Raw genomic sequence first — 21,909 nt, 5'->3', positions numbered from 1 at the left:
TATTGTTGTGATTGCACATTTGCACATTATATTTTGAGTGTTACTATTGTTGTGATTGCACATTTGCACATTATATTTTGAGTGTTACTATTGTTGTGATTGCACATTCGCACACTGGTTTGTATTATTAAAGTTTGACTGACCTATCTGACTGTTTTTTTGACATTCCCTTTAGCGCAGCGTGGGCGCGGCTTATGACCCGGTGCGGCTTATAGGTTTACAAAGTTTTTAAATATGCCATTCATTGAAGGTGCGGCTTATAACACGGAGCGGCTTATAGCGCGTTTTTTTAATTTTTTTATGGCAAACACACAAAATATGTAAAATCGTCCACCAAAATTATTTTTCAAAGTGGACTATTTGATGTCTCGTAATCGGGGTTGAGGGGTGGGGGTTAGCAGGGGTGTATATTGTAGCTTCCCGGAAGAGTTAATGCTGCAAGGGGTTCTGGGTATTTGTTCTTTCGTGTTTATGTTGTGTTACGGTGCGGATGTTCTCCCGAAATGTGTTTGTCATTCTTGTTTGGTGTGGGTTCAAAGTGTGGCGCATATTTGTAACAGTGTTAAAGTTGTTTACACAACCACCCTCAGTGTGACCTGTATGGCTGTTGACCATATATGCCTTGATCAACGAGCAATCAGCGATCTCGCTCTCTCTGTCTCTGCCCCTTCCTCACGAGTTCTGCTGCGTGCGAATAAACCTTCACAATTTGTTTTGTTTTTAACCTCTTCTTAACCATGTACCGTATTTTTCGGACTATAAGTCGCAGTTTTTTTCATAGTTTGGCCGGGGGTGCGACATATATTCCGGAGCGACTTTTGCGTGAAATTATTAACACATTACCGTAAAATATCAAATAATATTATTTTTCTAATTCGCGGAAAAGACGAAGAAAATGTCAGCAATTGTCACATACACGTCAACAATCGTCACATACTGTACACGTCAACCAATAAGAATTTGGCAGGGGGAAGGTCATGGCAGAAGTGCATTGTGGGTCATGGAATGCTAATTGCTATATGCTACTGCCGTAGCTATTAAAATGGATCATTTCATCGTTGGCTGTAACTTATAAAAAGTGAGAAGGGCTGAACAAAAATGGCACGGAAAAAGTAATCATGTAGTGCAGATTACAAGCTGGACGTAGTGAAATATGCAGCAGAAAAGGACAAGAGGAAGCGGGGCATACCTTTGGAGTTGGCAGAGTTGTTAAGAAGTGACATCCAGGAAGAAGATTTCATGTGATTTATGGATTAGGAGTGACAGATAGTTTGGTAAAGGTATATCATGTTCTATATGTTATAGTTATTTGAATGACTCTTACCATAATATGTTAGGTTAACATAGCAGTTGCTTATTTATGCCTCATATAACCTACACTTATTCAGCCTGTTGTTCACTATTCTTTATTTATTTTAAATCGCCTTTCAAATGTCTATTCTTGGTGTTGGATTTGATCAAATAAATTTCCCACACAAATGCGACTTATACTCCAGTGCGACGTATATAAGTTTTTTTCTTTCTTTATTATGCATTTTCGGCCGGTGCGACTTACACTGGGGAGCGACTTATAATCCAAAAATACGGTACGTACATCGAAAATACACGCAACCCTGACTCAAAACGCCGGACATTTGAGGCATTTAAGAAACCGCGCCCGGACAGTCCCGCAAAAGAGGACATGTCCGAGGAAAAGAGGACGTATGGTCAGTCTAGTGTAAGTGCTCTGTGTGTGTGTTGATTCACATACGCCTTGGCTCATTAAGAAAACGTACCTGTATTTTTCTAAAGCAGTATAGTACCTTTTTTAATTGATCAGTACCACAGTAATTTATTAGTACCGGTATGCCGTACAACACTATTTATTATTGATACAGGCTGATCAGGCTGGCAGGGTCATCTCTATGACCTTATACTCTAACTACATAAGAAATCTAAGCCTGTATCAGTTCGCCAGCTCAATCAGCTATAAATTGTCACTTGTATACTGCAAAGCCGCCACATCATGGAATCCTAATAGAGGAATAAAAAGAGCATTAAAACGCGGGGGTGGCGGCTTCAGATGTAAACCAGACCAACCACATATCCAACATCCCAGCAGCACATGTTCGAGAGCCCCGGGAATAAAAAAATAAATAAAAGCGCAAGGACATGTTGTGATCATTCCGTATTAGGACAAAACACCCAGACACGCACATCAGCAAAATAATTATTCCATATCACGCGCTGGTGTCAATCTGGAAGTAATACGCCAAAGTGCATAATCAAGTTCAAATGTGAAGCAGTTGTCAGCGCCTGCTCGCCACACACGTTTGTCTGCGTGTGCAACATGAAGAAGAAAGAAAACACGGGTTCATTGTTTTTAAAGGCTAATGAGACACCACCGGGTGGAAGGGGTCAGGCGGGGGCAACGTGAATGCCCAAGAATGGTAACTGGACTCCTGCGAAGGGATGCTGGTACAAGGAGGCCAGGCTGGTGACGTCAGTGTGTGTGAGAGTGTATGAATTGTGGTGAGTAATGTTCGCAAGAAGAGGCGTCATCAATCACTACTGGGGGTAGGGGCAGAGCAAATGGTCACTCTGCAGCAGTCGAAACTAAACGTCGAGAAAGGATTTAGGACCTTACGACCAGAGAGATCCTGTTGTAGATTACAGCTGGCGCCAGCGTTTATTTTAATTTACCTAAAGCACTTGAAAAAAAAAAAAATCACCAAAGTATTTCGGTAGACGGTCTCTTGCTCTTGGGTGGAATGTGACATTTTGTGTGCTAACAATTTATTTGACAAGAAAGGTTCTGAAAGATGAACTAAGGGCAGTAATAAAACAAAGAGTTGGAATAAAATATCAGTGTGCTGAATTGCTGTTCCCAGTGGTACAGTTTCAACATAGCTATGTTCTATTACCCTCCATGTACTGTCAACACTGGGTAACGACCATTGCAAACTTTTTTATTGCATCGTTAGTTCAAACGATTTAATGACTGCTGTGCTACTTGTTACTCCGTTCATTTTGTTTTGACAAAGAGCGTAGCCATAACACCATCAAGCATAGGGTGGCTCGTCATGATTTATTTTTACACATACTTCGACTTGGTTAATAAAAGTTAGTCAATGTTCTGATGTGATAAACAACAATCACTGTCGCACACGAGAGCTCTAGTTTAGCTGTCAGCTATGCGTTCTAGTATCCTACGACAGTGTGTAGTGTAGCGTAGTGTAGCTATTCATTTCCCTGTAGTCCTCCAGTAATAATGATATGTTAAAGAAACAGTTTATTTCTAGTCATTAAGATGAGAATTTGTGGTTTAGAAGCTACGCTGTGGAGGGACATAAATGGCTAGCTCACTATCGAGGATGCTACTTGCATTGAGGACGCCATAGCTTGCGTGTTGCAAATGGGACAGTTAGAATGTGTCACCATCATACAATATCACATTAGTATTAAAAGGTCTATCGTCTGCCAAATTTGTATCACTTACAGGGTTTCCCCCAGTTTGCCAAGAAACATGTGGCTCCAGGCGTGGTCATCAAGGCATCATCATAACATTTGCATAATCTGCTAGGATGAATATATTTTTCTTTAAAAACGATTTTCAAAAATGTGTTTTCATTCAATAACATTAATTTATATATATATATTTTATATTGTATGGTTTTGCTCTATTTTTCAATTGTAGCTGCTTATTGTACAATGTACTTTGGTGAAAATGTTTCAAGTTTCTAGAGAGTTTTCTTTATAAAAAAAAACACCTAGCCACAAATCTTGCATCTTTTCCCTGGTGTTATTGAAGACTATTCTTGTGTTTATGAACTATTGCCATCGCTCCATGTGACTGACAAACAGCGAGCCTTTCCTGTCTCAAAACGTTCGCTGCCGTCAGACTTTCTTCGCTCTGCTGCGAGCCTTCTCTCCTTAACAGCCGCCACGTCCTCTTAATATTTGCTCATTTTGAGGATAGCTGTCCGCGGGTATATATCGGCTATGTTAAAGTACGTCCACATCACAGACATGCTGCATAGGCTCCAGACAACGCTATGCGAATTGATTATATCATCATAACAATCAAAATTTGGCAATGCTGTTCTGGTGATCAAAGTATTTTTCACCGGACAAATTTTTGTTGCTTTACAAGCCAATAGTGCGCAAATAATAGGCCATATACTGTATATCAATTCACACTTTGAGTGAAGTTTTTGTTTGTGCGTTGATCTTCATTTTCTCATTGATTGATTGATTGAAACTTTTATTAGTAGATTCCACAGTACAGTACATATTCCGTACAATTGACCACTAAATGGTAACACCCGAGTGAGAATGAGAAAGAGTTGGGATTGAGTCGGTTATTAGCAGATTTGGTAATAAAGGTTTAAAACAATGGCGTATATTTTGTGACTTCTTTTGGAGGCTACAAAGGATTGTATTACTTTTATCTCTTTTCACATAGGGGGACGGCGTGGCTTGGTTGGTAGAGCGGCCGTGCCAGCAACCTGAGGGTGCCGGGTTCGATCTCTAGTCATGTCTGTAGTGTCCTTAAGCAAGACACTTCACCCGTGTGGTCGCCTGGCAGCTCCCGCCATTAGTGTGGATGTGTGTGTGAATGTGGAAATAACTGATATTAGCTAGCAAACAATATTCACAGATGCCACAAACGGTTTATCGATAAACCTTGATGATAGTGCAGTTTCAAAACCTCATGTTTACAGTTATATCACAATTAGCGTTTACAAGTCAAACGTGGTTAGCCAATAGCACAACAAACAGCAGAGTAACGTGTTACTTTGCCACATCATTTATTATCCTGCAACAAAGAAAGGCAGAAAGAAAAAAAAATGACTGTAATTGAGATTGTTTGCGCCTACGCATCAATTTGAACAATATCGTGATAAGATTGATAACCGTACTAATTTTGGTCACAATAACCATTGTATGGACTGTTCATTTTGTCTTTAATTGTTAAGGAGATATAATGGGAGGTATATTGTGATATGAAAACACAATACTTGACATGCAAGAAGACAGTCTCCATAAGTATCTGCGATAATGTGGATGCATTATTGCATAAATGCGTTGACAAAACGCTGCACTAATACTGTACACCGTGTGGCAGTTTGCTTCGCTTAGACAAAACTGCACTCTTAAAACTTGCTTTCAGTTTTGGAGGATGGAGGATGGAGGGTGGAGGCGGAGTAGATTCCCATGCTCCCATCAGCACCCAACTCCAGACTCCGTCCCTCAGACTGGCTTTTGTCGTTGCAGTAGTTTTTTTAAAAGAGGAGAAGGGAAGCCAATCGGTAAAGAGAGCGAAAAATAGCGAGAGTCCCTGGAGGATTGTGTGGGTTGAAGAAGGGGGTGGTAGTGGTGGTCTGTGGCTAACACTGTTAATAGCAGGCAAGGGTCAGCAGCGCAACTAAACAGTCTGTACAACTGCCAGGGTGGCTGTGAAAACAGCACCTGCTGGTAGCACCACTTGACAAAGGCAGCTGGGTCAACAGCCACTGTGGGAATTTATCAACTTTGGGAGGGGTGGTGCTGGATGTGTGCGAGCCAGGGGAGTGGGAGAAGGGGGTTACGGTGTTCGCACATGAGCTAGTAACACCAACGTGGAACTGGATGATGATGATGATGCTAGTGAGGAGGGTCAGATAGATGAAATGCTGATTTAGATAGAAGAGGAAGGCTATGATACTGATTTGATACCGATACTGGCGTGTGTTTGGCTTGATTGACACGAGGTGTATGTGAGAAAAGTGCAGTGAAGTGCTGTATATTGTGCAACCCCAACAATAGCTTAATCAAACGTCCCCGTGTGGTCTCTTTTGGCGTTTTGTCATCGGACGACCATTGTTAGGGGCCCGGCTTTTGTAGCTTCGTTCCTTATTTTAATTGTGCAAGAAATTTACTGTGTATTGTAGGAGACCAGCCATTCATGCTGGACTGACGAGCAGCTTTGTCAAGGCGAGGACCAACAGCGGAGATGGAGAAAGATTTAGGAGGGACAGGAAAATAAAAGGGCTTTTGCTTTTTCTCGCTACACCATGCTGGGAGCTAGCATATCGCACGCTCACACAGGCCCACAGATGTGCATGTTCGCATGTGCCCCACCACCCACACAGAGCAGTGTATATCTGTACAGAGCAAACACAGGCACTTAGATAAATACATACTGTATGTATAAACAACAAGCTTAAGTTTCTTTCCCATGCAAGCCCTTAAAATATACCACTTTCCTTTCTTCAAAACCACCAAAACTCTCAAGCTGAACTGGTACATATAAAGTGTCTCATACTAACTGTAAAACCAATTGAGCAATCAAATCTGCTTTTGTGCTCTAGTTCAGTGTCTATGGTCTAAATCAGTTGGTTTGTAAAATGTTTTTTTTTCTATTACTTAAAATAAATTGAGAACTTCAACAGTAATCTGCAAAATCTAGCATTGCTCCAAGACAAGACGCAAAGAGCCTTTTTGCTAAATGGAATTCAACATAAAATGTTTCAAAATAACATACAATATCAAGAGCCGTCATGCTCTCACGTTTGATGACAATGAAGTGTTCTATTTCATGCCACTTTTTCTTTTCACAACACTAAAACTCTCAAGCTGAAGTGGTACATACAAATATTGTTATACTAACCGTAAAACCAATCGAGCAATCCAATGGTTGAGCATCGAGCATTGAAGGGAACCCGGAGTAAGATTCCAGTTCTCACAGAATCGCAAAAATTTGATTCCTAATTTTGATCCCCGGCCGGAAGAAACAGCTGCCGAATAAGAACCGCAAAGAAGAAATAGCCACCGCCAGCTATTTTTAAAAGGTGAATTTTTGTCTAGGTAATGAAAGGGATGTTTATTTAAAAAATAACTGTGTTTGGCACCGAAATTTTAACCACACAAACCTTAATGTTGACTGTGCCTATCTAAGAACCGGAATTGAAACGTAAATTTGGAATCATTAAAAACCCTAGTCATAGAGCTATAGCTCAGTGTCTACAATTCAAATCAGTTGCTTTGTAAAATTGGTCGATTTTCGGCAGTTTTTTTCTGTTACTAAATTTACGTAAAGTCGGAATCATTAAAAGCCCCAGTCAGTGTCTACGGTCTAAATCAGTTGCTTTGTAAAATTAGTCGATTTTCGGCAGTTTTTTTCTGTTACTCAAGATAAATTGGAAACTTTAACAACAATCTTGAAAATCGATCATTAAAAGATGTCTTATCAACCGCCTACAGTACAAGCTAAACCGAATTCCACTCTCTATCAGCCATTTGTACGCTACTTCAGAATGCAGTTTAGGGTCAAGCCTAATTTGTCGGACAACAACCGAACAACACCAGAGTTGGCGTTTATCAGACTGTTCAATCTGCCCTCCACCCAAGTTCGATTACTGCATTCACACTTGACTAAACGAACCCCACCAAGAAAGGAAGAGACGGAAAGTTTGATTAAACCAGTTAAAAAAGGTGCTCTTGTGAAAACGCTCTAAAAAATACCTACTAAATTGGTTTTGTATCCTGTGGTCTGTATGATTAAAGAATAGATTAGTTAAATTGTAGCAAATGCTGATAAAATAGTTTTTACTGCAGCAAGTCTACAAGATTGCATTTAAATTACAATAATATGAGTCAGTATAGGTCACCTCATATATTTGATCTATATGTTTTCTGGGTTCTTATCATGCCCAATTAAGACATACCTAATGCGGTTTTGGAATTGCGGACAAAAGCGCTGAGTATTCATAAGTAGTATGGCAAAAGATTGATGGATTGGGATGGGGACGGCGTGGCGCAGTGGGAGAGTGACCGTGCGCAACCCGAGGGTCACTGGTTCAAATCCCACCTAGTACCAACCTCGTCACGTCCGTTGTGTCCTGAGCAAGACACTTCACCCTTGCTCCTGATGGGTGCTGGTTGGCGCCTTGCATGGCAGCTCCCTCCATCAGTGTGTGAATGTGTGTGTGAATGGGTAAATGTGGAAGTAGTGTCAAAGCGCTTTGAGTACCTTGAAGGTAGAAAAGCGCTATACAAGTACAACCCATTCATTTATGGGTATGTACTGTAGTTGTGTAGGTAATCAGAACAGAAGGTCATCATAAGAATGTGATTATTTCAGTCACACTGTGAAACCACCAACCACCAACCGCTTTGCTGTTTGTCTCTCAGTTTCACAACCCCACACACTCAGCAGGTTTCAATGCATGGTGGCCTATTTATTATTGGAGGCGCACTTCAACTGACAAACAAATACCTCAAAATGAAGTCATCTGGCCAAGAAATGTTTACACAAACACGGCTGAAGGATTTTATAGCTAATGCTTCCCTGCGGGCCTTTTTTAGCGGCTCTTCCCATTGGTTCCTCGTATTCCCCTCAGAATTTAAAACCTCATGAAAAACAGTGCGGATGCGACACTAAAACTTTAGCCTCCGACCTGCTCGTAAGGAGATCCCAATAACGAAGGCTGACTGTATCGGGAGTCAAGACTCCTACGCCACAGACTCTGCAGACTAAACAAGACCAGTTGACGGTGGAAAGAATTGTTCTGACGGAGGGAGAAATGCATCCAGTGCTTACGCCAGAAAACATAAATACGGAGCAAGTCATCGGGGCCCCTTTAAAACATCTGCGGCGTAATTAATTGCGCAAACGCCTGGGTGGCACTGTCGTCAACCGCGACTGATCAGCTGCATACATATTTCAAGTGTGATTCCCAGTCTGCTGTTCTATTTAATCTGTCTCTCTTCATTTACCAGGCAATATTTCATCTCAGGCATTTTCTTATGCGTTAGGCATTTTGACTGTTTTAAGTTAAAACCTGAACCGTTCACTGACAACTCGCAGCAATGACTAAAACCCACCAGGATAAAAAATAAAAAATCATACATCTTTCAAAAAATACTCAGAGTGACTATGATTTAAAACTGTAGAAATGTGTGGACATAGATTATCATCTAAAGGAGTGGTTCTCAAATGGGGGTACGCGTACCCCTGGGGGTACTTGAAGGAATGCCAAGAGGTACGTGAGATTTTTTTAAAATATTCTAAAAATAGCAACAATTCAAAAAATCCTCTACAAATATATTTATTGAATAACACTTCAACAAAATATGAATGTAAGTTCATAAACTATGAAAAGAAATGCAACAATGCAATACTCAGTGTTGACAACTACATTTTTTTGTGGACATGTTCCATAAATATTGATGTTAAAGATCTCTTTTTTTGTGAAGAAATGTTTAGAATGAAGTTGATGAATCTAGATGGATCTCTATTACAATCCCCAAAGAGGACACTTTAAGTTGATGATTACTTCTATGTGGAGAAATCTTTATTTAGAATTGAATCACTTGATTATATTTCAACATGTTTTTAGTTATTTTTATATCTTTTTTTCCCAAACAGTTCAAGAAAGACAACTACAAATGAGCAATATTTCACACTGTCATACAATTGAATAAATCAGAACCTGATGACATAGTGCTGTATTTTACGTCTTTATCTCTTTTTTGCAACCAAAAATGTTTTGCTCTGATTAGGGGGTACTTGAATTAAAAAAAAATGTTCACGGGGTGTACAGCACTAAAAAAAAGTTGAGAACCACTGGTCTAAAGTGTTAAGGAGCGCTGTCAATACTTTATTCGATACACATGTACGAACAGTATAAACATCACCTGACTAATATATTGCACCACTCAAAGCCATGTTTTTTTTATAATGATATGTTAAAGCCATTTTTATTTTATTTTTTCATAAACATCTAATGAGAATGTCAATGAGGGATTTTTACTCACTGCTATGTTGAAATTGTTACTGGTATTGATACTGTTGTTGATAATATTCTATATTGTTCCACTACTTTTGGATTGTTCTGTGTTGTGTTTGTGTGTCCTCTCAATTGCTCTGTTTATTGTTGCTGTTCCGAGTGTTGCTGGGTCGGGTTTGGTTCTGGAATTGGATTGCATTGTTATGGTATCGCTGTGTATTGTTTTGTTGGAATGAAGACATTTTCAAAAAAAATAAATAAAAGTAATGTTAACTTAATGACACTTGCTCAAATAGTCTTCCAGTCAGACATGATCAGTTAATAAAAAAACACTTGAACTCAAAATATGGTAATTATTTGAATAATTTGGGACTTTACTGTACACTTTCCCCCCATACATTCATTTATTTGTGGTAACCCACCACAGACAAATTTGAACTGCAGCAAAACTGTTAAGAAATTTTGAAATGTACTTGTGTATTTCAGATACTAAAGTAATATACACCTGACAAAGTAAAATTAAAGTTGATCTGTTGACCGTGTGTTCTCTGACCGGAACCCCAAAGTGAGGGAGGTTGGGCTTAGCGCCACAGTGTATATTGTATACATATATGTGCATGTGTTTGTGCATGTGCTGAAATAAAATAAGTGTCAATGTAGTCGGGCCGGACAACAGGTGCCTCGGTGTTTTTCCTTCCTCTCAGCAAAATAAAACCCGCTGTCAAATGCTCTGAAAATAACCAGCGCGCTGTAATTTGCCAGCGAGAATCCAGCCAGCTCCGCGCTGTTGCCGTTAGCAATACCTGACACTAACATAGTGAAATGCAACGCTCGCTCTCCTGTTACAGCAACTCGCATTTGCTTTGGCCCAGGCAGGTGGGCTGCGTGACGAGAGGCTGGCCCATGGGAGTGAAAGGAAAACTGGAAGTGGCGAGGATTTAGGAGACGTGTGATTAAGTGCAGCTTTACGGGTTGCGTCAGCGTCAGTCGCCGGATCGTGTCTCCATCAGTCATTTTATAGGGTACGCTTCTACTATGGCAGCTTCGCCTCTAATTCTGCCTATTCAAAGATATTTAACCACACTTAGGATCCAAGTGCTTAAGTCAGCAAAAATACAAACATATGATAGCTGAAACCATCATCCTGCGGAATGTCAGCAAATCCCGTGAGCATCTAAGTGTTTTACTTGTTCTTTGGCTTTTTGTAATATCACCACAGAAGAGTGTAAACAGTGGAATGATAAATTACTAGAAATTCAACCTCCTGCGTGACAGGGGGAAGAGTCTGGCTGCTCAGTACAATAGGAGCAATTTAATAATCAATCACACACATTTTACCAAAGAAATCATTGAGAAACACAGAAACACCTAAAAATATGCTACTCGGTGACAGCATCACTCATTTAGACGTGTATGTCAGACGTTTTTTCAAAGTGTACCGTATTTTTCGGACAATAAGTCGCAGTTTTTTTCATAGTTTGGAAGGTAAGAAAGTCAGACAAACATTCAGTCTGGTGGGGTTGCGACTTATACTCAGGAGCGACTTATGTGTGACATTATTGACACATTACCGTAAAACATCAAATAATATTATTTAGCTCATTCATGTAAGAGACTAGACGTATAAGATTTCATGGGATTTAGTGATTAGGAGTGACAGATTTCTTGGTAAACGTATAGCATGTTCTATATCAGGGGTGCCCACACTTTTTCTGCAGGGGATCTACCTCATTCATATATCTATTTTCTACCGCTTATTCCCTTTCGGGGTCGCGGGGGGCGCTGGCGCCTATCTCAGCTACAATCGGATCATTTATATTTATTTATGTATGAAAGAGACATTTTTGTTAACAAGTTAAATGTGTTTAATGATAATACAAGCATGTTTAACACATATAGATGTCTTTCTTTCATGAAGACAAGAATATAAGTTGGTGTAGTACCTGATTCTGATGGCTTGCATTGATTGGAATCAGACAGTAGTGATGATAACGTACACATTTTTGAATGGAAGAGAAAAAAAAAGTCCTCCTTTCTGTACAATACCACATGAATGTGGTTGGTTTTTGGCATCTTATTTATCCAGCTTCCATACACTTTTTAAGAAAAACATTGGCGGCAAACTCCGTAGCTCGCTCGCTTGTGCACACCAGCTTTCCGAGACTCTTATTTTGTTAGCGCAGGCAGCATGAAGCAGCGTTTTTATTGTGAAGGTAGGAAATGTGCAGTCGGCCTTTAGAGTTTTGACGGAAGGTATGGCGCGACGGTCTTTTGAAATAAAAAGTGTTTCTCGCCGTCCTGTCTGTCATTTTTTCTTAATAATGATCAGGCAGCAGCCAGCGTCATCTCACAAGACCCTCGGGTGTCGTGAATGTCAACCAAGTGACGTCTTTGTGAAGATCGATGATCGCTAATTTCTAGGTCTATTTTTTTAAAAGCCTGGCTGTCGTTCGACTGACACTCTCCGCGATCGACCGGTGGCTCGCGATCGACGTAATGGGCAGCCCTGTTCTATATGTTATAGTTATTTGAATGACTCTTACCATAATATGTTAGGTTAACATAGCAGGCACCTCCTCAGTTGGTTATTTATGCCTCATATAACCTACACTTATTCAGCCTGTTGTTCACTATTCTTTATTTATTTTAAATTGCCTTTCAAATGTCTATTCTTGGTGTTGGGTTTTATCAAATACATTTCCCCCAAAAATGCGACTTATATATGTTTTTTTTCTTCTTTATTATGCATTTTCGGCAGGTGCGACTTATACTCCGAAGAATACGGTAAGTAGTTTTTAAATTTCTTTCAGTTTTATTTACATGTTTGATGTTAGTTAGACATCTTCAAACTTTAAAGGCCTACTGAAATGAGATTTTCTTATGTAAACGGGGATAGCAGGTCTATTTTATGTGTCATACTTGATCATTTCGCGATATTGCCATATTTTTGCTGAAAGGATTTAGTAGAGAACATCCACGATAAAGTTCGCAACTTTTGGTTGCTAATAGAAAAGCTCTGCCTTTACCAGAAGTATGTGCGCGTGACGTCACGAGTTGCAGGGCTCCACACATATTCACATTGTTTTTAATGGGAGCCACCAGCAGTAAGAGCTATTCGGACCGAGAAAACGACAATTTCCCCATTAATTTGAGCGAGGATGAAAGATTCATGAATTAGGATATTAGTAGTGAAGGACTAAAAAAAAAAAAAAAAAGGCGATTGCATTGCGACGGATTCAGATGTTTTTAGACACATTTTGTAGGATAATTCTGGGAAATCCCTTATCTTTCTATTGTGTTGCTAGTGTTTTAGGGAGTTTAATAGTACCTGAAAGTCGGAGGGGTGTGTTCACGGGTGTCTTGAGGCCAGTGTCTGAGGGAAGTCCCAGCAGCTGCATGGACGGCGTAAGCTCTCCTGATTTAAGAGGCGACTTTTTACCACAATTTTCTCACCGAAAACTGCTGGTTGTCCATGTTCGCTTGACCACTCTGATCCATAGTAAAGTTTCACCTCCGGCAATTTTAAACAAGGAATCACTGTGTGTTTGTGTGGCTAAAGGCTAAAAGCTTCCCAACTCCATCTTTCTACTTTGACTTCTCCAATATTAATTGAACAAATTGAAAAAGATTCAGCAACACGGATCTCCGAAATACTGTGTAATTATGCCGTTAAAGCAGACGACTTTTAGCCGCGAGTGGTACAGCGCTAATATTTCCTTACAGTCCGTGACGTCACCGTATGCGTCATCATTCCGCGACAATTTCAACAATAAACTCCGCGGGAAATTTAAAATTGCAATTTATTAAACTAAAGCGGCCGTATTGGCATGTGGTCGCTAGTAGTGGCTTTCAGTAGGCCTTTAAAGAGATTAAATAATCCTTGTGATCTACATAACATGTAATGGTGGTTCGTTGATCGAAGTTTTGCATAAATAATGTTTTACAGACCGTTTGTCGAGCTGCTTTCTGACCGCCTCTTCTGGATGCGCCGATTTGTGGGCGTTCTTGTTTACTGCTGACTTTGTTGTAGTTTTTAGTGCTTCCATAGCGGGTCTACTCACAGATATAAGTTCGAACTATATGCTATTTTGTATTAGAAATGGCAACAGCGGTGCATGCATGTACGAGCCAGTCTGCCCCACAACAAGATAGCGAAAATGAAGCTTTTTGAGTAGAGCGCGGATTGCAATGGTGTACGCGCGCAAGGCACTCACAATTACACAAAAACAGGTACCAATAGGTAAGAAAAGTAGATTTATCGAAAGAGGGCCCCTTTAGAAATATACTGTTCATATATAAATAAATAAATAAATGGGTTGTACTTGTATAGCGCTTTTCTACCTTCAAGGTACTCAAAGCGCTTTGACACTACTTCCACATTTACCCATTCACACACACATTCACACACTGATGGAGGGAGCTGCCATGCAAGGCGCCAACCAGCACCCATCAGGAGCAAGGGTGAAGTGTCTTGCTCAGGACACAACGGACGTGAAGAGGTTGGTACTAGGTGGGATTTGAACCAGGGACCCTCGGGTTGCGCACGGCCACTCTCCCGCTGCGCCACGCCGTCCCTTATTATCCGTCCCTTATTATTAATATTTTAATATTTTATGCTGCCGACTACATGAGCTTATAACAGATGTTTAGTGTGAAATTATCTCCTAAGGCAGACCTGGGCAAAATTAAGGTCCGGGGGCCGCGTGCGCCCCGTTAAGCCTTTCAATCTGACCCGCCGGACAATCCCAAATCATTTTTTTAGATCTTTAAGATGGAAACTGTAGCTGCCATTATGATGTGCAGTCATGTTTTCAAATTACCGTAAGTCTTGAACTATACAAAGTATTTTAATGGTTGGAATCTGGCTTTTGCATTATATACCAGTTACAATGGTAATATAATTACCGTAATTTTCGGATTATAAATCGCTCCGTAGTATAAATCGCACCGACCAAAAATGCATAATAAAGAAGGGAAAAAAACATATATACATCGCACTGGAGTATAAGTCGCATTTTTGGGGGAAATTTATTTGATAAAACCCAACAGCAAAAACAGACATTTGGAAGGCAATTTAAAATAAATAAAGAATAGTGAACAACAGGCTGAATAAGTGTAGGTTATATGAGGCATAAATAAGCAACTGCTATGTTAACCTAACATATTATGGTAAGAGTCATTCAAATAACTATAACATATAGAACATGCGATATCTTTAACAAACTGTCACTCCTAATCCATAAATCCCATGAAATCTTCTTCCTCGATGTCACGTCTAAACAACTCTGCCAACTCCAAAGGTACGCTTATATCGGGGCGGTATAGCTCGGTCGGTAGAGCTGCCGTGTCAGCAACTTGAGGGTTGCAGATTCGATCCCCGCTTCCGCCATCCGAGTCAATGCCGTTGTATCCTTGGGCAAGACACTTTACCCACCTGCTCCCAGTGCCACCCACACTGGTTTAGTTGCAACTTAGATATTGGGTTTCACTATGTAAAGCGCTTTGAGTCACTTGAGGAAAAAGCGCCATATAAATATAATTCACTTCACTTCCTCTTGTCGTTTTCTGCTGCAGATTTCACTACGTCCAGCTTGTAATCTGCACTACATGATTTCCTTTTCAACGCCATTTTTGTTGAGCCCTTCTCAGTTTTTATAAGTTACCGCCAACGTTGAAATGATCCATTTTAATAGCTACGGCAGTAGCATATAGCATATAGCAGTTAGCATTCCATGACCCACATATACAAGTACAACCCATTTATTTATTTATTGCACTTCTGCCATGACCTTCCCCCGCCGAATTCTTATTGGTTGACGTGTGTGTGACGATTGCTGACATTTTCTTTGTCTCTTCCGCGAATGAGATAAATAATATTATTTGATATTTTACGGTAAAGTGTTAATAATTTCACACATAAGTCGCTCCGGAGTATATGTCGCACCCCCGGCCAAACTATGAAAAAAAACAGCGAGTTATAATCCGAAAAACAAGGTACTTACTACGGTTATGTAAATCACAGCAGCTCAGACGAGGCACCAAGCAGTGTGAGTGGGAAGCGTCTCCAGAGCCTGAAATGCGCGTGTCAAGGACAGATGCGGAAGGAGATTTTTACAACAAAGTTTTAATGCAACACATTAAACAACCCCCCACAACCCCAAAGGGAATAAGCGGTAGAAAATGGATGGATGGATGGATGGATGAATCAGATTGTAGGTGGAGTTTTTTTGCGTTCATATTTTGCTGTGTTTGTTGCATTTTTGTTGCTTTTCACTTGATTGTAAAATATGTCAATCAAGACGGGGTGTTACGTTCATATGTTGTCAATATTCAGTGTTTTATCCTTCATAGTTAATATTGTAAATCCCACATTCTTTATTTTCATGTACATTCTGAGTTTCTCATTCAGGAAAAAAAATGTAAAATTCCATTCCGTTTTTTAAGGCGGTCTGTCATAACGTTTTTAGCATTAAATCAGACATTATTGTGAGGTTTTGTGTTAGTGTTCCTAAAAATGAGATATACCGGCCCCCAGATATATTTTTTTCTCTAAATTTGTCCCCCGCCGAGTCAAAATAATTGCCTAGGCCTGTCCTAAGGGAAAAACTTGCGTTTGACTTTGGAGGTTCCACTGTATGAAATTTTACCTCTTCGGGTCTACCAATTTGTAGAGTTTTCCGCTGTGCGACTGCGCCATGCTTTTACTGCTCGCCAGTACGTAGACTTCTCCTGAAATAAAAGGAAACGGTCTAATTATAGATGGTCCATCTGTGAAATACTTTTTATGGGTGGATTTAACACTCAGGAGTGGGGAAACCATGCGGGTAATTTAATGAGGAACAAACCCGCAGCTAAATTCCATAAGGGGACAAAGTGTAAACATGTGTCTGTGGGACAAAATGCCCGCCCAAAACGTAAGCCACCGTGGCCCCCCAGTGGGATTCCCGCACAGCTTGCAAATCACAATCAAATGTGGCAAACCGAAAGTACTCCTTAAAAAGCAGTGACTCTTGACAGCTGGTGAGAGTTGTGATAACTGGTTTATGACGGCTGTCGTTGAGTGAGTGTTCAACTTAATCAGAAACACTGGAGCTGACAGTTCATAATCCCGCAAATGACTGGGGAGGTCCAGCAGGTATCATGTTCTCTGTATCACATAAGGGCACTCACCTCACTTCACCCGACTCGATTTTAGTGCTCCTAAGTAAAAGGCAACACACGACATGCAGAACACTGCTTTGTAGGTGGCCTGATGTTCAAAAAAAAAACTGTGGATTTAGCCGTGATGTTTTAGGGAAAAGACACTCAATCGAGTAAGAAGTACACATTTAATATCCTGCTGGGAACATGCCACAGACCTAATGTCAAAAAAATATAAGAAGTCTCTTGGAGAGTGTCATTTTTCTCTTAAGAAACAACAACAATATTCAAGAATGGGATCTCATTCATTCGTTCATTGATATACTAACCCAATTCGTCTTCTCCAAATCCCAGGATGTTTCCGACGAGCGTGGAGCCACAAGACCCAGCTGTGCCCAGGCAGAGTGGCTTCTCCAACCACTGGTCACTCAGTGCCGATGGCGTTATTGAGGACTTCTGGAGAATCCGAAGGTTTCTGGGACAAACAATAAGTAGTTTCCACTCTTACTGACAGCGTACCTCAATGAAATCGCTCGGTGTGTGATTCACTTGAGTGGGTGAATGAATGAAATCAAATAAAATTGCACAACCTTAAATAGATGTCATGTGCTTCACTACACTGGTGGCCTGTTATTACCTTTATGGTCATATCTTTACAACGACATAATCTATACTTGCCAACTTTGAGACCTCCGAATTCGGGAGATTGGGGGGTGGAGGGTGGGATTGAGGTGGGCGGGGTTAAGGGGGAGGAGTATATTTATAGCTAGAAGTCACTGAAATTCTTATTATTTCCTATACATATACATATATGTATGTGTGGGAAAAATCACAAGACAACTTCATCTCTACAGAACTGTTTCATGAAGGGTTCCCTCAATCGTCAGGAGAAAAAAAAAAAAAAGAATCTCCTGATGATTGAGGGAACCCCTCATGAAACAGTTCTGTAGAGATGAAGTAGTCTTGTGATTTTTCCCACACATACATATTGCGCTGTACCCCGGTATCGAGCACTATTCTCTGGATAATCCAATTAAGACATACATATATGAGCATACACATGGTCCTGGGTATGACATTAAACTACATCCAGGCATGAGATGGGAGGTTGTGTGTGGGGTTACTGAGTCCCAACTAACGTCTATAAAATGCACACAGAGAACCGTTTGCACCTTCTCTTGTGACTGCGGGCGGTCAGCGCCAAAAAGCTGAGCAGGTCCCTGGGTAAATGGGGCGCTGACAATGATGATGATGATGATATATACACACACACATATTATATATATATATATATATATATATATAAATATATATATATATACATATATATATATATACATACATATATATATATATATGTATATATATATATATATAAATATATATATATATACATATATATATATATACATACATATATATATATATATATATATATATAAATATATATATATATACATATATATATATATATACATAAATATATATATATATATATATATATATATATATATATATATATATATATATATATATATAAGAAATACTTGAATTTCAGTGTTCATTTATTTACACATAACACTGCTCTCTACTCATTGTTGTATTTGAAAGTGCAATGCTTTGCAGCCAGTAGCACAGCCTTTGAAGGAGCATAGGTATGGGCAACATCTGTGACATTTAATTTGCAGGAAAGGAGTGAGTTTATGGTTGAATAGTCCGTCTTCGTTCTATTCTCTGTCACTATCTTTTTTTGGACATTACTACTCACCATAGTTTTGAAGCAATGCATGATGGGATTCCGGATGTTATGTGTCAGTGTATTAACGTGCCGGCTGGAATGAACACACGCTGAGAAATAGCGCCGTGCCTGCCTACTTTATGGCTTATAGATAACCCTATGGATAACGGAGACATACATAAAAGTTTCCTTGTTGTGTGTGCAGTTGTGCACTGAGCTCAAAAAGCCGTAGATGTTATAACGTGACTGGGCTGGCACGCCGTTTATATGGAGGAAAAGTGGACGTGACGACAGGCTGTCCTCACTCAAGTCCGGCTGGAAATCGGGAGAAATTCGGGAGAATGGTTGTCCCGGGAGATTTTCGGCAGAGGCACTGAAATTCGGGAGTCTCCCGGAAAATTCAGGAGGGTTGGCAAGTATGACATAATCAGTGCAGATACGGTACATGGGACCTGTTAATTTACTTTTCAAGCCCACTATCTTACATTGTGCCACTTCAGACTCTGTTGCTAGTTTTATACCATTGTTTAGCTGCCAAATTGTTTGGATAATTAACCGACCACACATTGTGTTTCAAACCTAATCCTGTGAATGACTTGTTTTTCCTACGTTTTATGTAATTTGCTTACTCGAGCGTCACTGTTTGACATCAGCAAACGAGGATGAATTACAAAAGAAAAAGAAAAGTGTGAACAGCGCTGGGCAGGATGTCTAATCTCCATTACACTGAACTGGCTGTGCCGCCTTGGTGAAAGTAACACAAAACCTGTTTTCCCCCCATGCGGTTGGAACTTTGTATTTACCCTGGCACAACTTGATGCAAGGGACAGTCTGAATAGGGTGAGAACGAGAGAGAGAGAGAACGAGAGGGAGTGAAGGACATTCTATGCTCATCTCAGTAAATGCCACAATATGTAAATCAAACAGCCACCAGAAACTACAAATCATCTTAAAATCAGAAGTCTAAGTTTTGTACTGTTGCTGAAAAATGGTGTAGTACAGTTCCCCTTACCCAAGCTTATCTCCAAACACGTAACTGCCATACAATCTCCTCGACTGGCAGCCCCTGTAGATAAAGCCTCCAACTGGTGGTGCTCCTCCAGTGGACTGCAGGTCATAGACGGAGGGCTCAATCTCTGCATGGGGGGAAAAGGAGATTACATTTTTGGATCAAAGTCACTTCGATGTAAGAAGAATCGTTCCATGTTTTCTGAGTATTTTCATTAAATGCTACAACAGAAAGAGTGACTCATTCCATGTGGTTAACATTGAATTAACTATTGTATAGCTCTATGTGCCCAAGTTTCATTTTCAAATGAAAATAGTAAAGTAAGAATGTTATCTGAGAGGACACTGAGGGCAATAAGAAAGTGAAGACTGGCAACAGGGTAAGCCATGTACAGTATCCTCGAATGTTATGATGCAGTGAAAATAGTGCTGGGGATTGCAGAATCACTCGCAACATATTCATTATTGCAGTATTCTGCCAATGATAATGCCACATTTATTGAAAAAAAAATTATATATTTATACTTGTGCGTCCACATTATCGATATCAAATGCTGGTATATAAATATACATATACTTTAACCCAGCCCTGAAGGGACATTTACATCTAAAAAGGTTTGTTGGCTGACAATGTAATACATACAGTATTTAAGGCATCAAGAAAAAGGGCTGTTGTGTGTCTAGAACTTAAGTAGTATCATGATAATGATACGTTTGTGTAAAGGACAGTGGAAGAAATGTTAAGATTCTCTCTACAACATCTCAGAGACATACTACATAGACCTTGGCGGTCCACAAGTTTGACACTGATGTAATACGATTTTATTTTTGGATTGCAGTTGTCTTTGGCAAAGAGAAATATGAATGGAGGCTGGCGTGCTGATTTCCCCGCGGTAAATTACTTTCGAGTTTAGATAATTGGCTAATGTCAGAGACCATCCTTCACAGGGGGGCAAAGTATATACTCCAGTTGCCAGTCATAGTTATTAAGACAAACACCCGTCATTTATTTGTGAAGAAAAGTGGGGTAAGAAAAACTGCTGGAGATGTCGCCCCCCCCATTCTCTTATTTTCTCACTGCAAGCGCAACCTCTAAGAGTTTTCAACAATGCAAAGCTGTCATCTCAGCAGTTATTACCTTTGCTAGCTCTAAATCTTAAGTGCAGAACCATTGGCATATCAGGATTACACAAGGCAGGGAATCTCTCTGGAGCTTACCTTTTACCCTTCACAACCTTGGCAGATGTCCCAGATTGTTTAACTTTTTGCCAGAACGCCGTTTATACATAAAGATAGAGATCCGTAAGTTTGTATGTTGTTCTGAAGATTTTAAGCACTCCATGTCAAACAGTATTTGTATCAAGAGTATAGGCTATGAAACCCAGTAAGTCCCAATGACTCCAGGCACAAGTGGTACATACTCTACGTGCAGTATGGGCACCATTCGAGAAACTTGAACTTACCATAATCTTTCCCTTTCCATATCTCCAATATTCTGCCTGTTGTGGAGTTTTTGTCACTTGCATCAGTACAGAGCAAGAGGAGACTCCCGTTCTCCGTCTGGAGACGATCCACCGCGCACCTACAGAACACAGAATCCCAAGAATGACCACAAAATAACTACAAATGATAGTAATATTAGTGTGACGTCCATGGTTGTGTGTTTTTGACCAACCTGCCTGGGTCATGTAAGCCATGGGCAAAAATCTCCGGAGGCTGGTTGGTGCTGTTGAAGTAGGGGTTATCCCGTGGTATAGAATAGGGGGATGTACAAGTGTCTGTGTCCACGTCTACCCTTAGCATGGAGCCTGTGAAATCACTAAAGACACAACAATGAAACATGAGAGTGAGACGTTTTCCATCTTGGCAAAAGCACATTTAACCATTTTAACTTCAACCTCACCTGAGTCCGTCCATCTCTTCCATATCATCCAGTGTTATCATACCATCTCCTAAGACGATGTACAGGAGACCCTCGGGGCTGAACAGAAGCTGGCCGCCGAGATGTTTGCGGTGCAGTTCGGCCACTTCCATCAACATTCTAATGGTCCTGGTGTCCACCTGGTTTGGGTTTTTCCTAAGGCAAACAAACAACACAAATTGATGCCAAACCATCTACAGATGAGGCATGGACAATATCATGCACTGTGTTTTGTAGTAACAGTTTCTAATTCCTTCTTTTTCTGTGTCTAAAAGATCCTCAATTTTAAAGAAAAAGGAATGAGAGGCCAAAAGTCTTCTAAGACAAAACAAACAGTCCAAGCTGTAATT

General features: G+C 40.2%; 1 protein-coding gene and 1 long non-coding RNA gene across 5 annotated transcripts in view; one reads left to right on the top strand and one right to left on the bottom strand.

Moving 5' to 3' along the window:
- LOC133539116 (uncharacterized) overlaps positions 1–21,909 on the top strand; it is a 1,110,877-nt gene that overhangs the window by 780,471 nt on the left and 308,497 nt on the right. The window lies entirely within an intron of this gene.
- The window catches only part of hhip (hedgehog interacting protein), a 92,518-nt gene that overhangs the window by 17,186 nt on the left and 53,423 nt on the right, over positions 1–21,909 (bottom strand). For all 4 annotated transcript variants that reach the window (XR_009803186.1, XM_061881188.1, XM_061881189.1 and 1 more), the window contains exons 6-11: positions 21,542–21,715; positions 21,314–21,457; positions 21,102–21,220; positions 19,643–19,766; positions 17,222–17,367; positions 16,400–16,481 (exon numbers count right to left, since the gene is read on the bottom strand). Coding sequence is in view for 3 of the 4 variants with exons in the window: in XM_061881188.1 (XP_061737172.1) it covers positions 16,400–16,481; positions 17,222–17,367; positions 19,643–19,766; positions 21,102–21,220; positions 21,314–21,457; positions 21,542–21,715 (789 nt within the window). In the remaining variant the exon portion in view is untranslated. The remainder of the gene's footprint in view (positions 1–16,399; positions 16,482–17,221; positions 17,368–19,642; positions 19,767–21,101; positions 21,221–21,313; positions 21,458–21,541; positions 21,716–21,909) is intronic.

The sequence above is a fragment of the Nerophis ophidion genome, linkage group LG20 (assembly GCF_033978795.1).
Source record: "Nerophis ophidion isolate RoL-2023_Sa linkage group LG20, RoL_Noph_v1.0, whole genome shotgun sequence".
Taxonomy (NCBI): Eukaryota; Metazoa; Chordata; class Actinopteri; order Syngnathiformes; family Syngnathidae; genus Nerophis; species Nerophis ophidion.
Note: the sequence above shows the minus strand (reverse complement) of the source record. Positions and strands in the feature narration are given on the sequence as shown.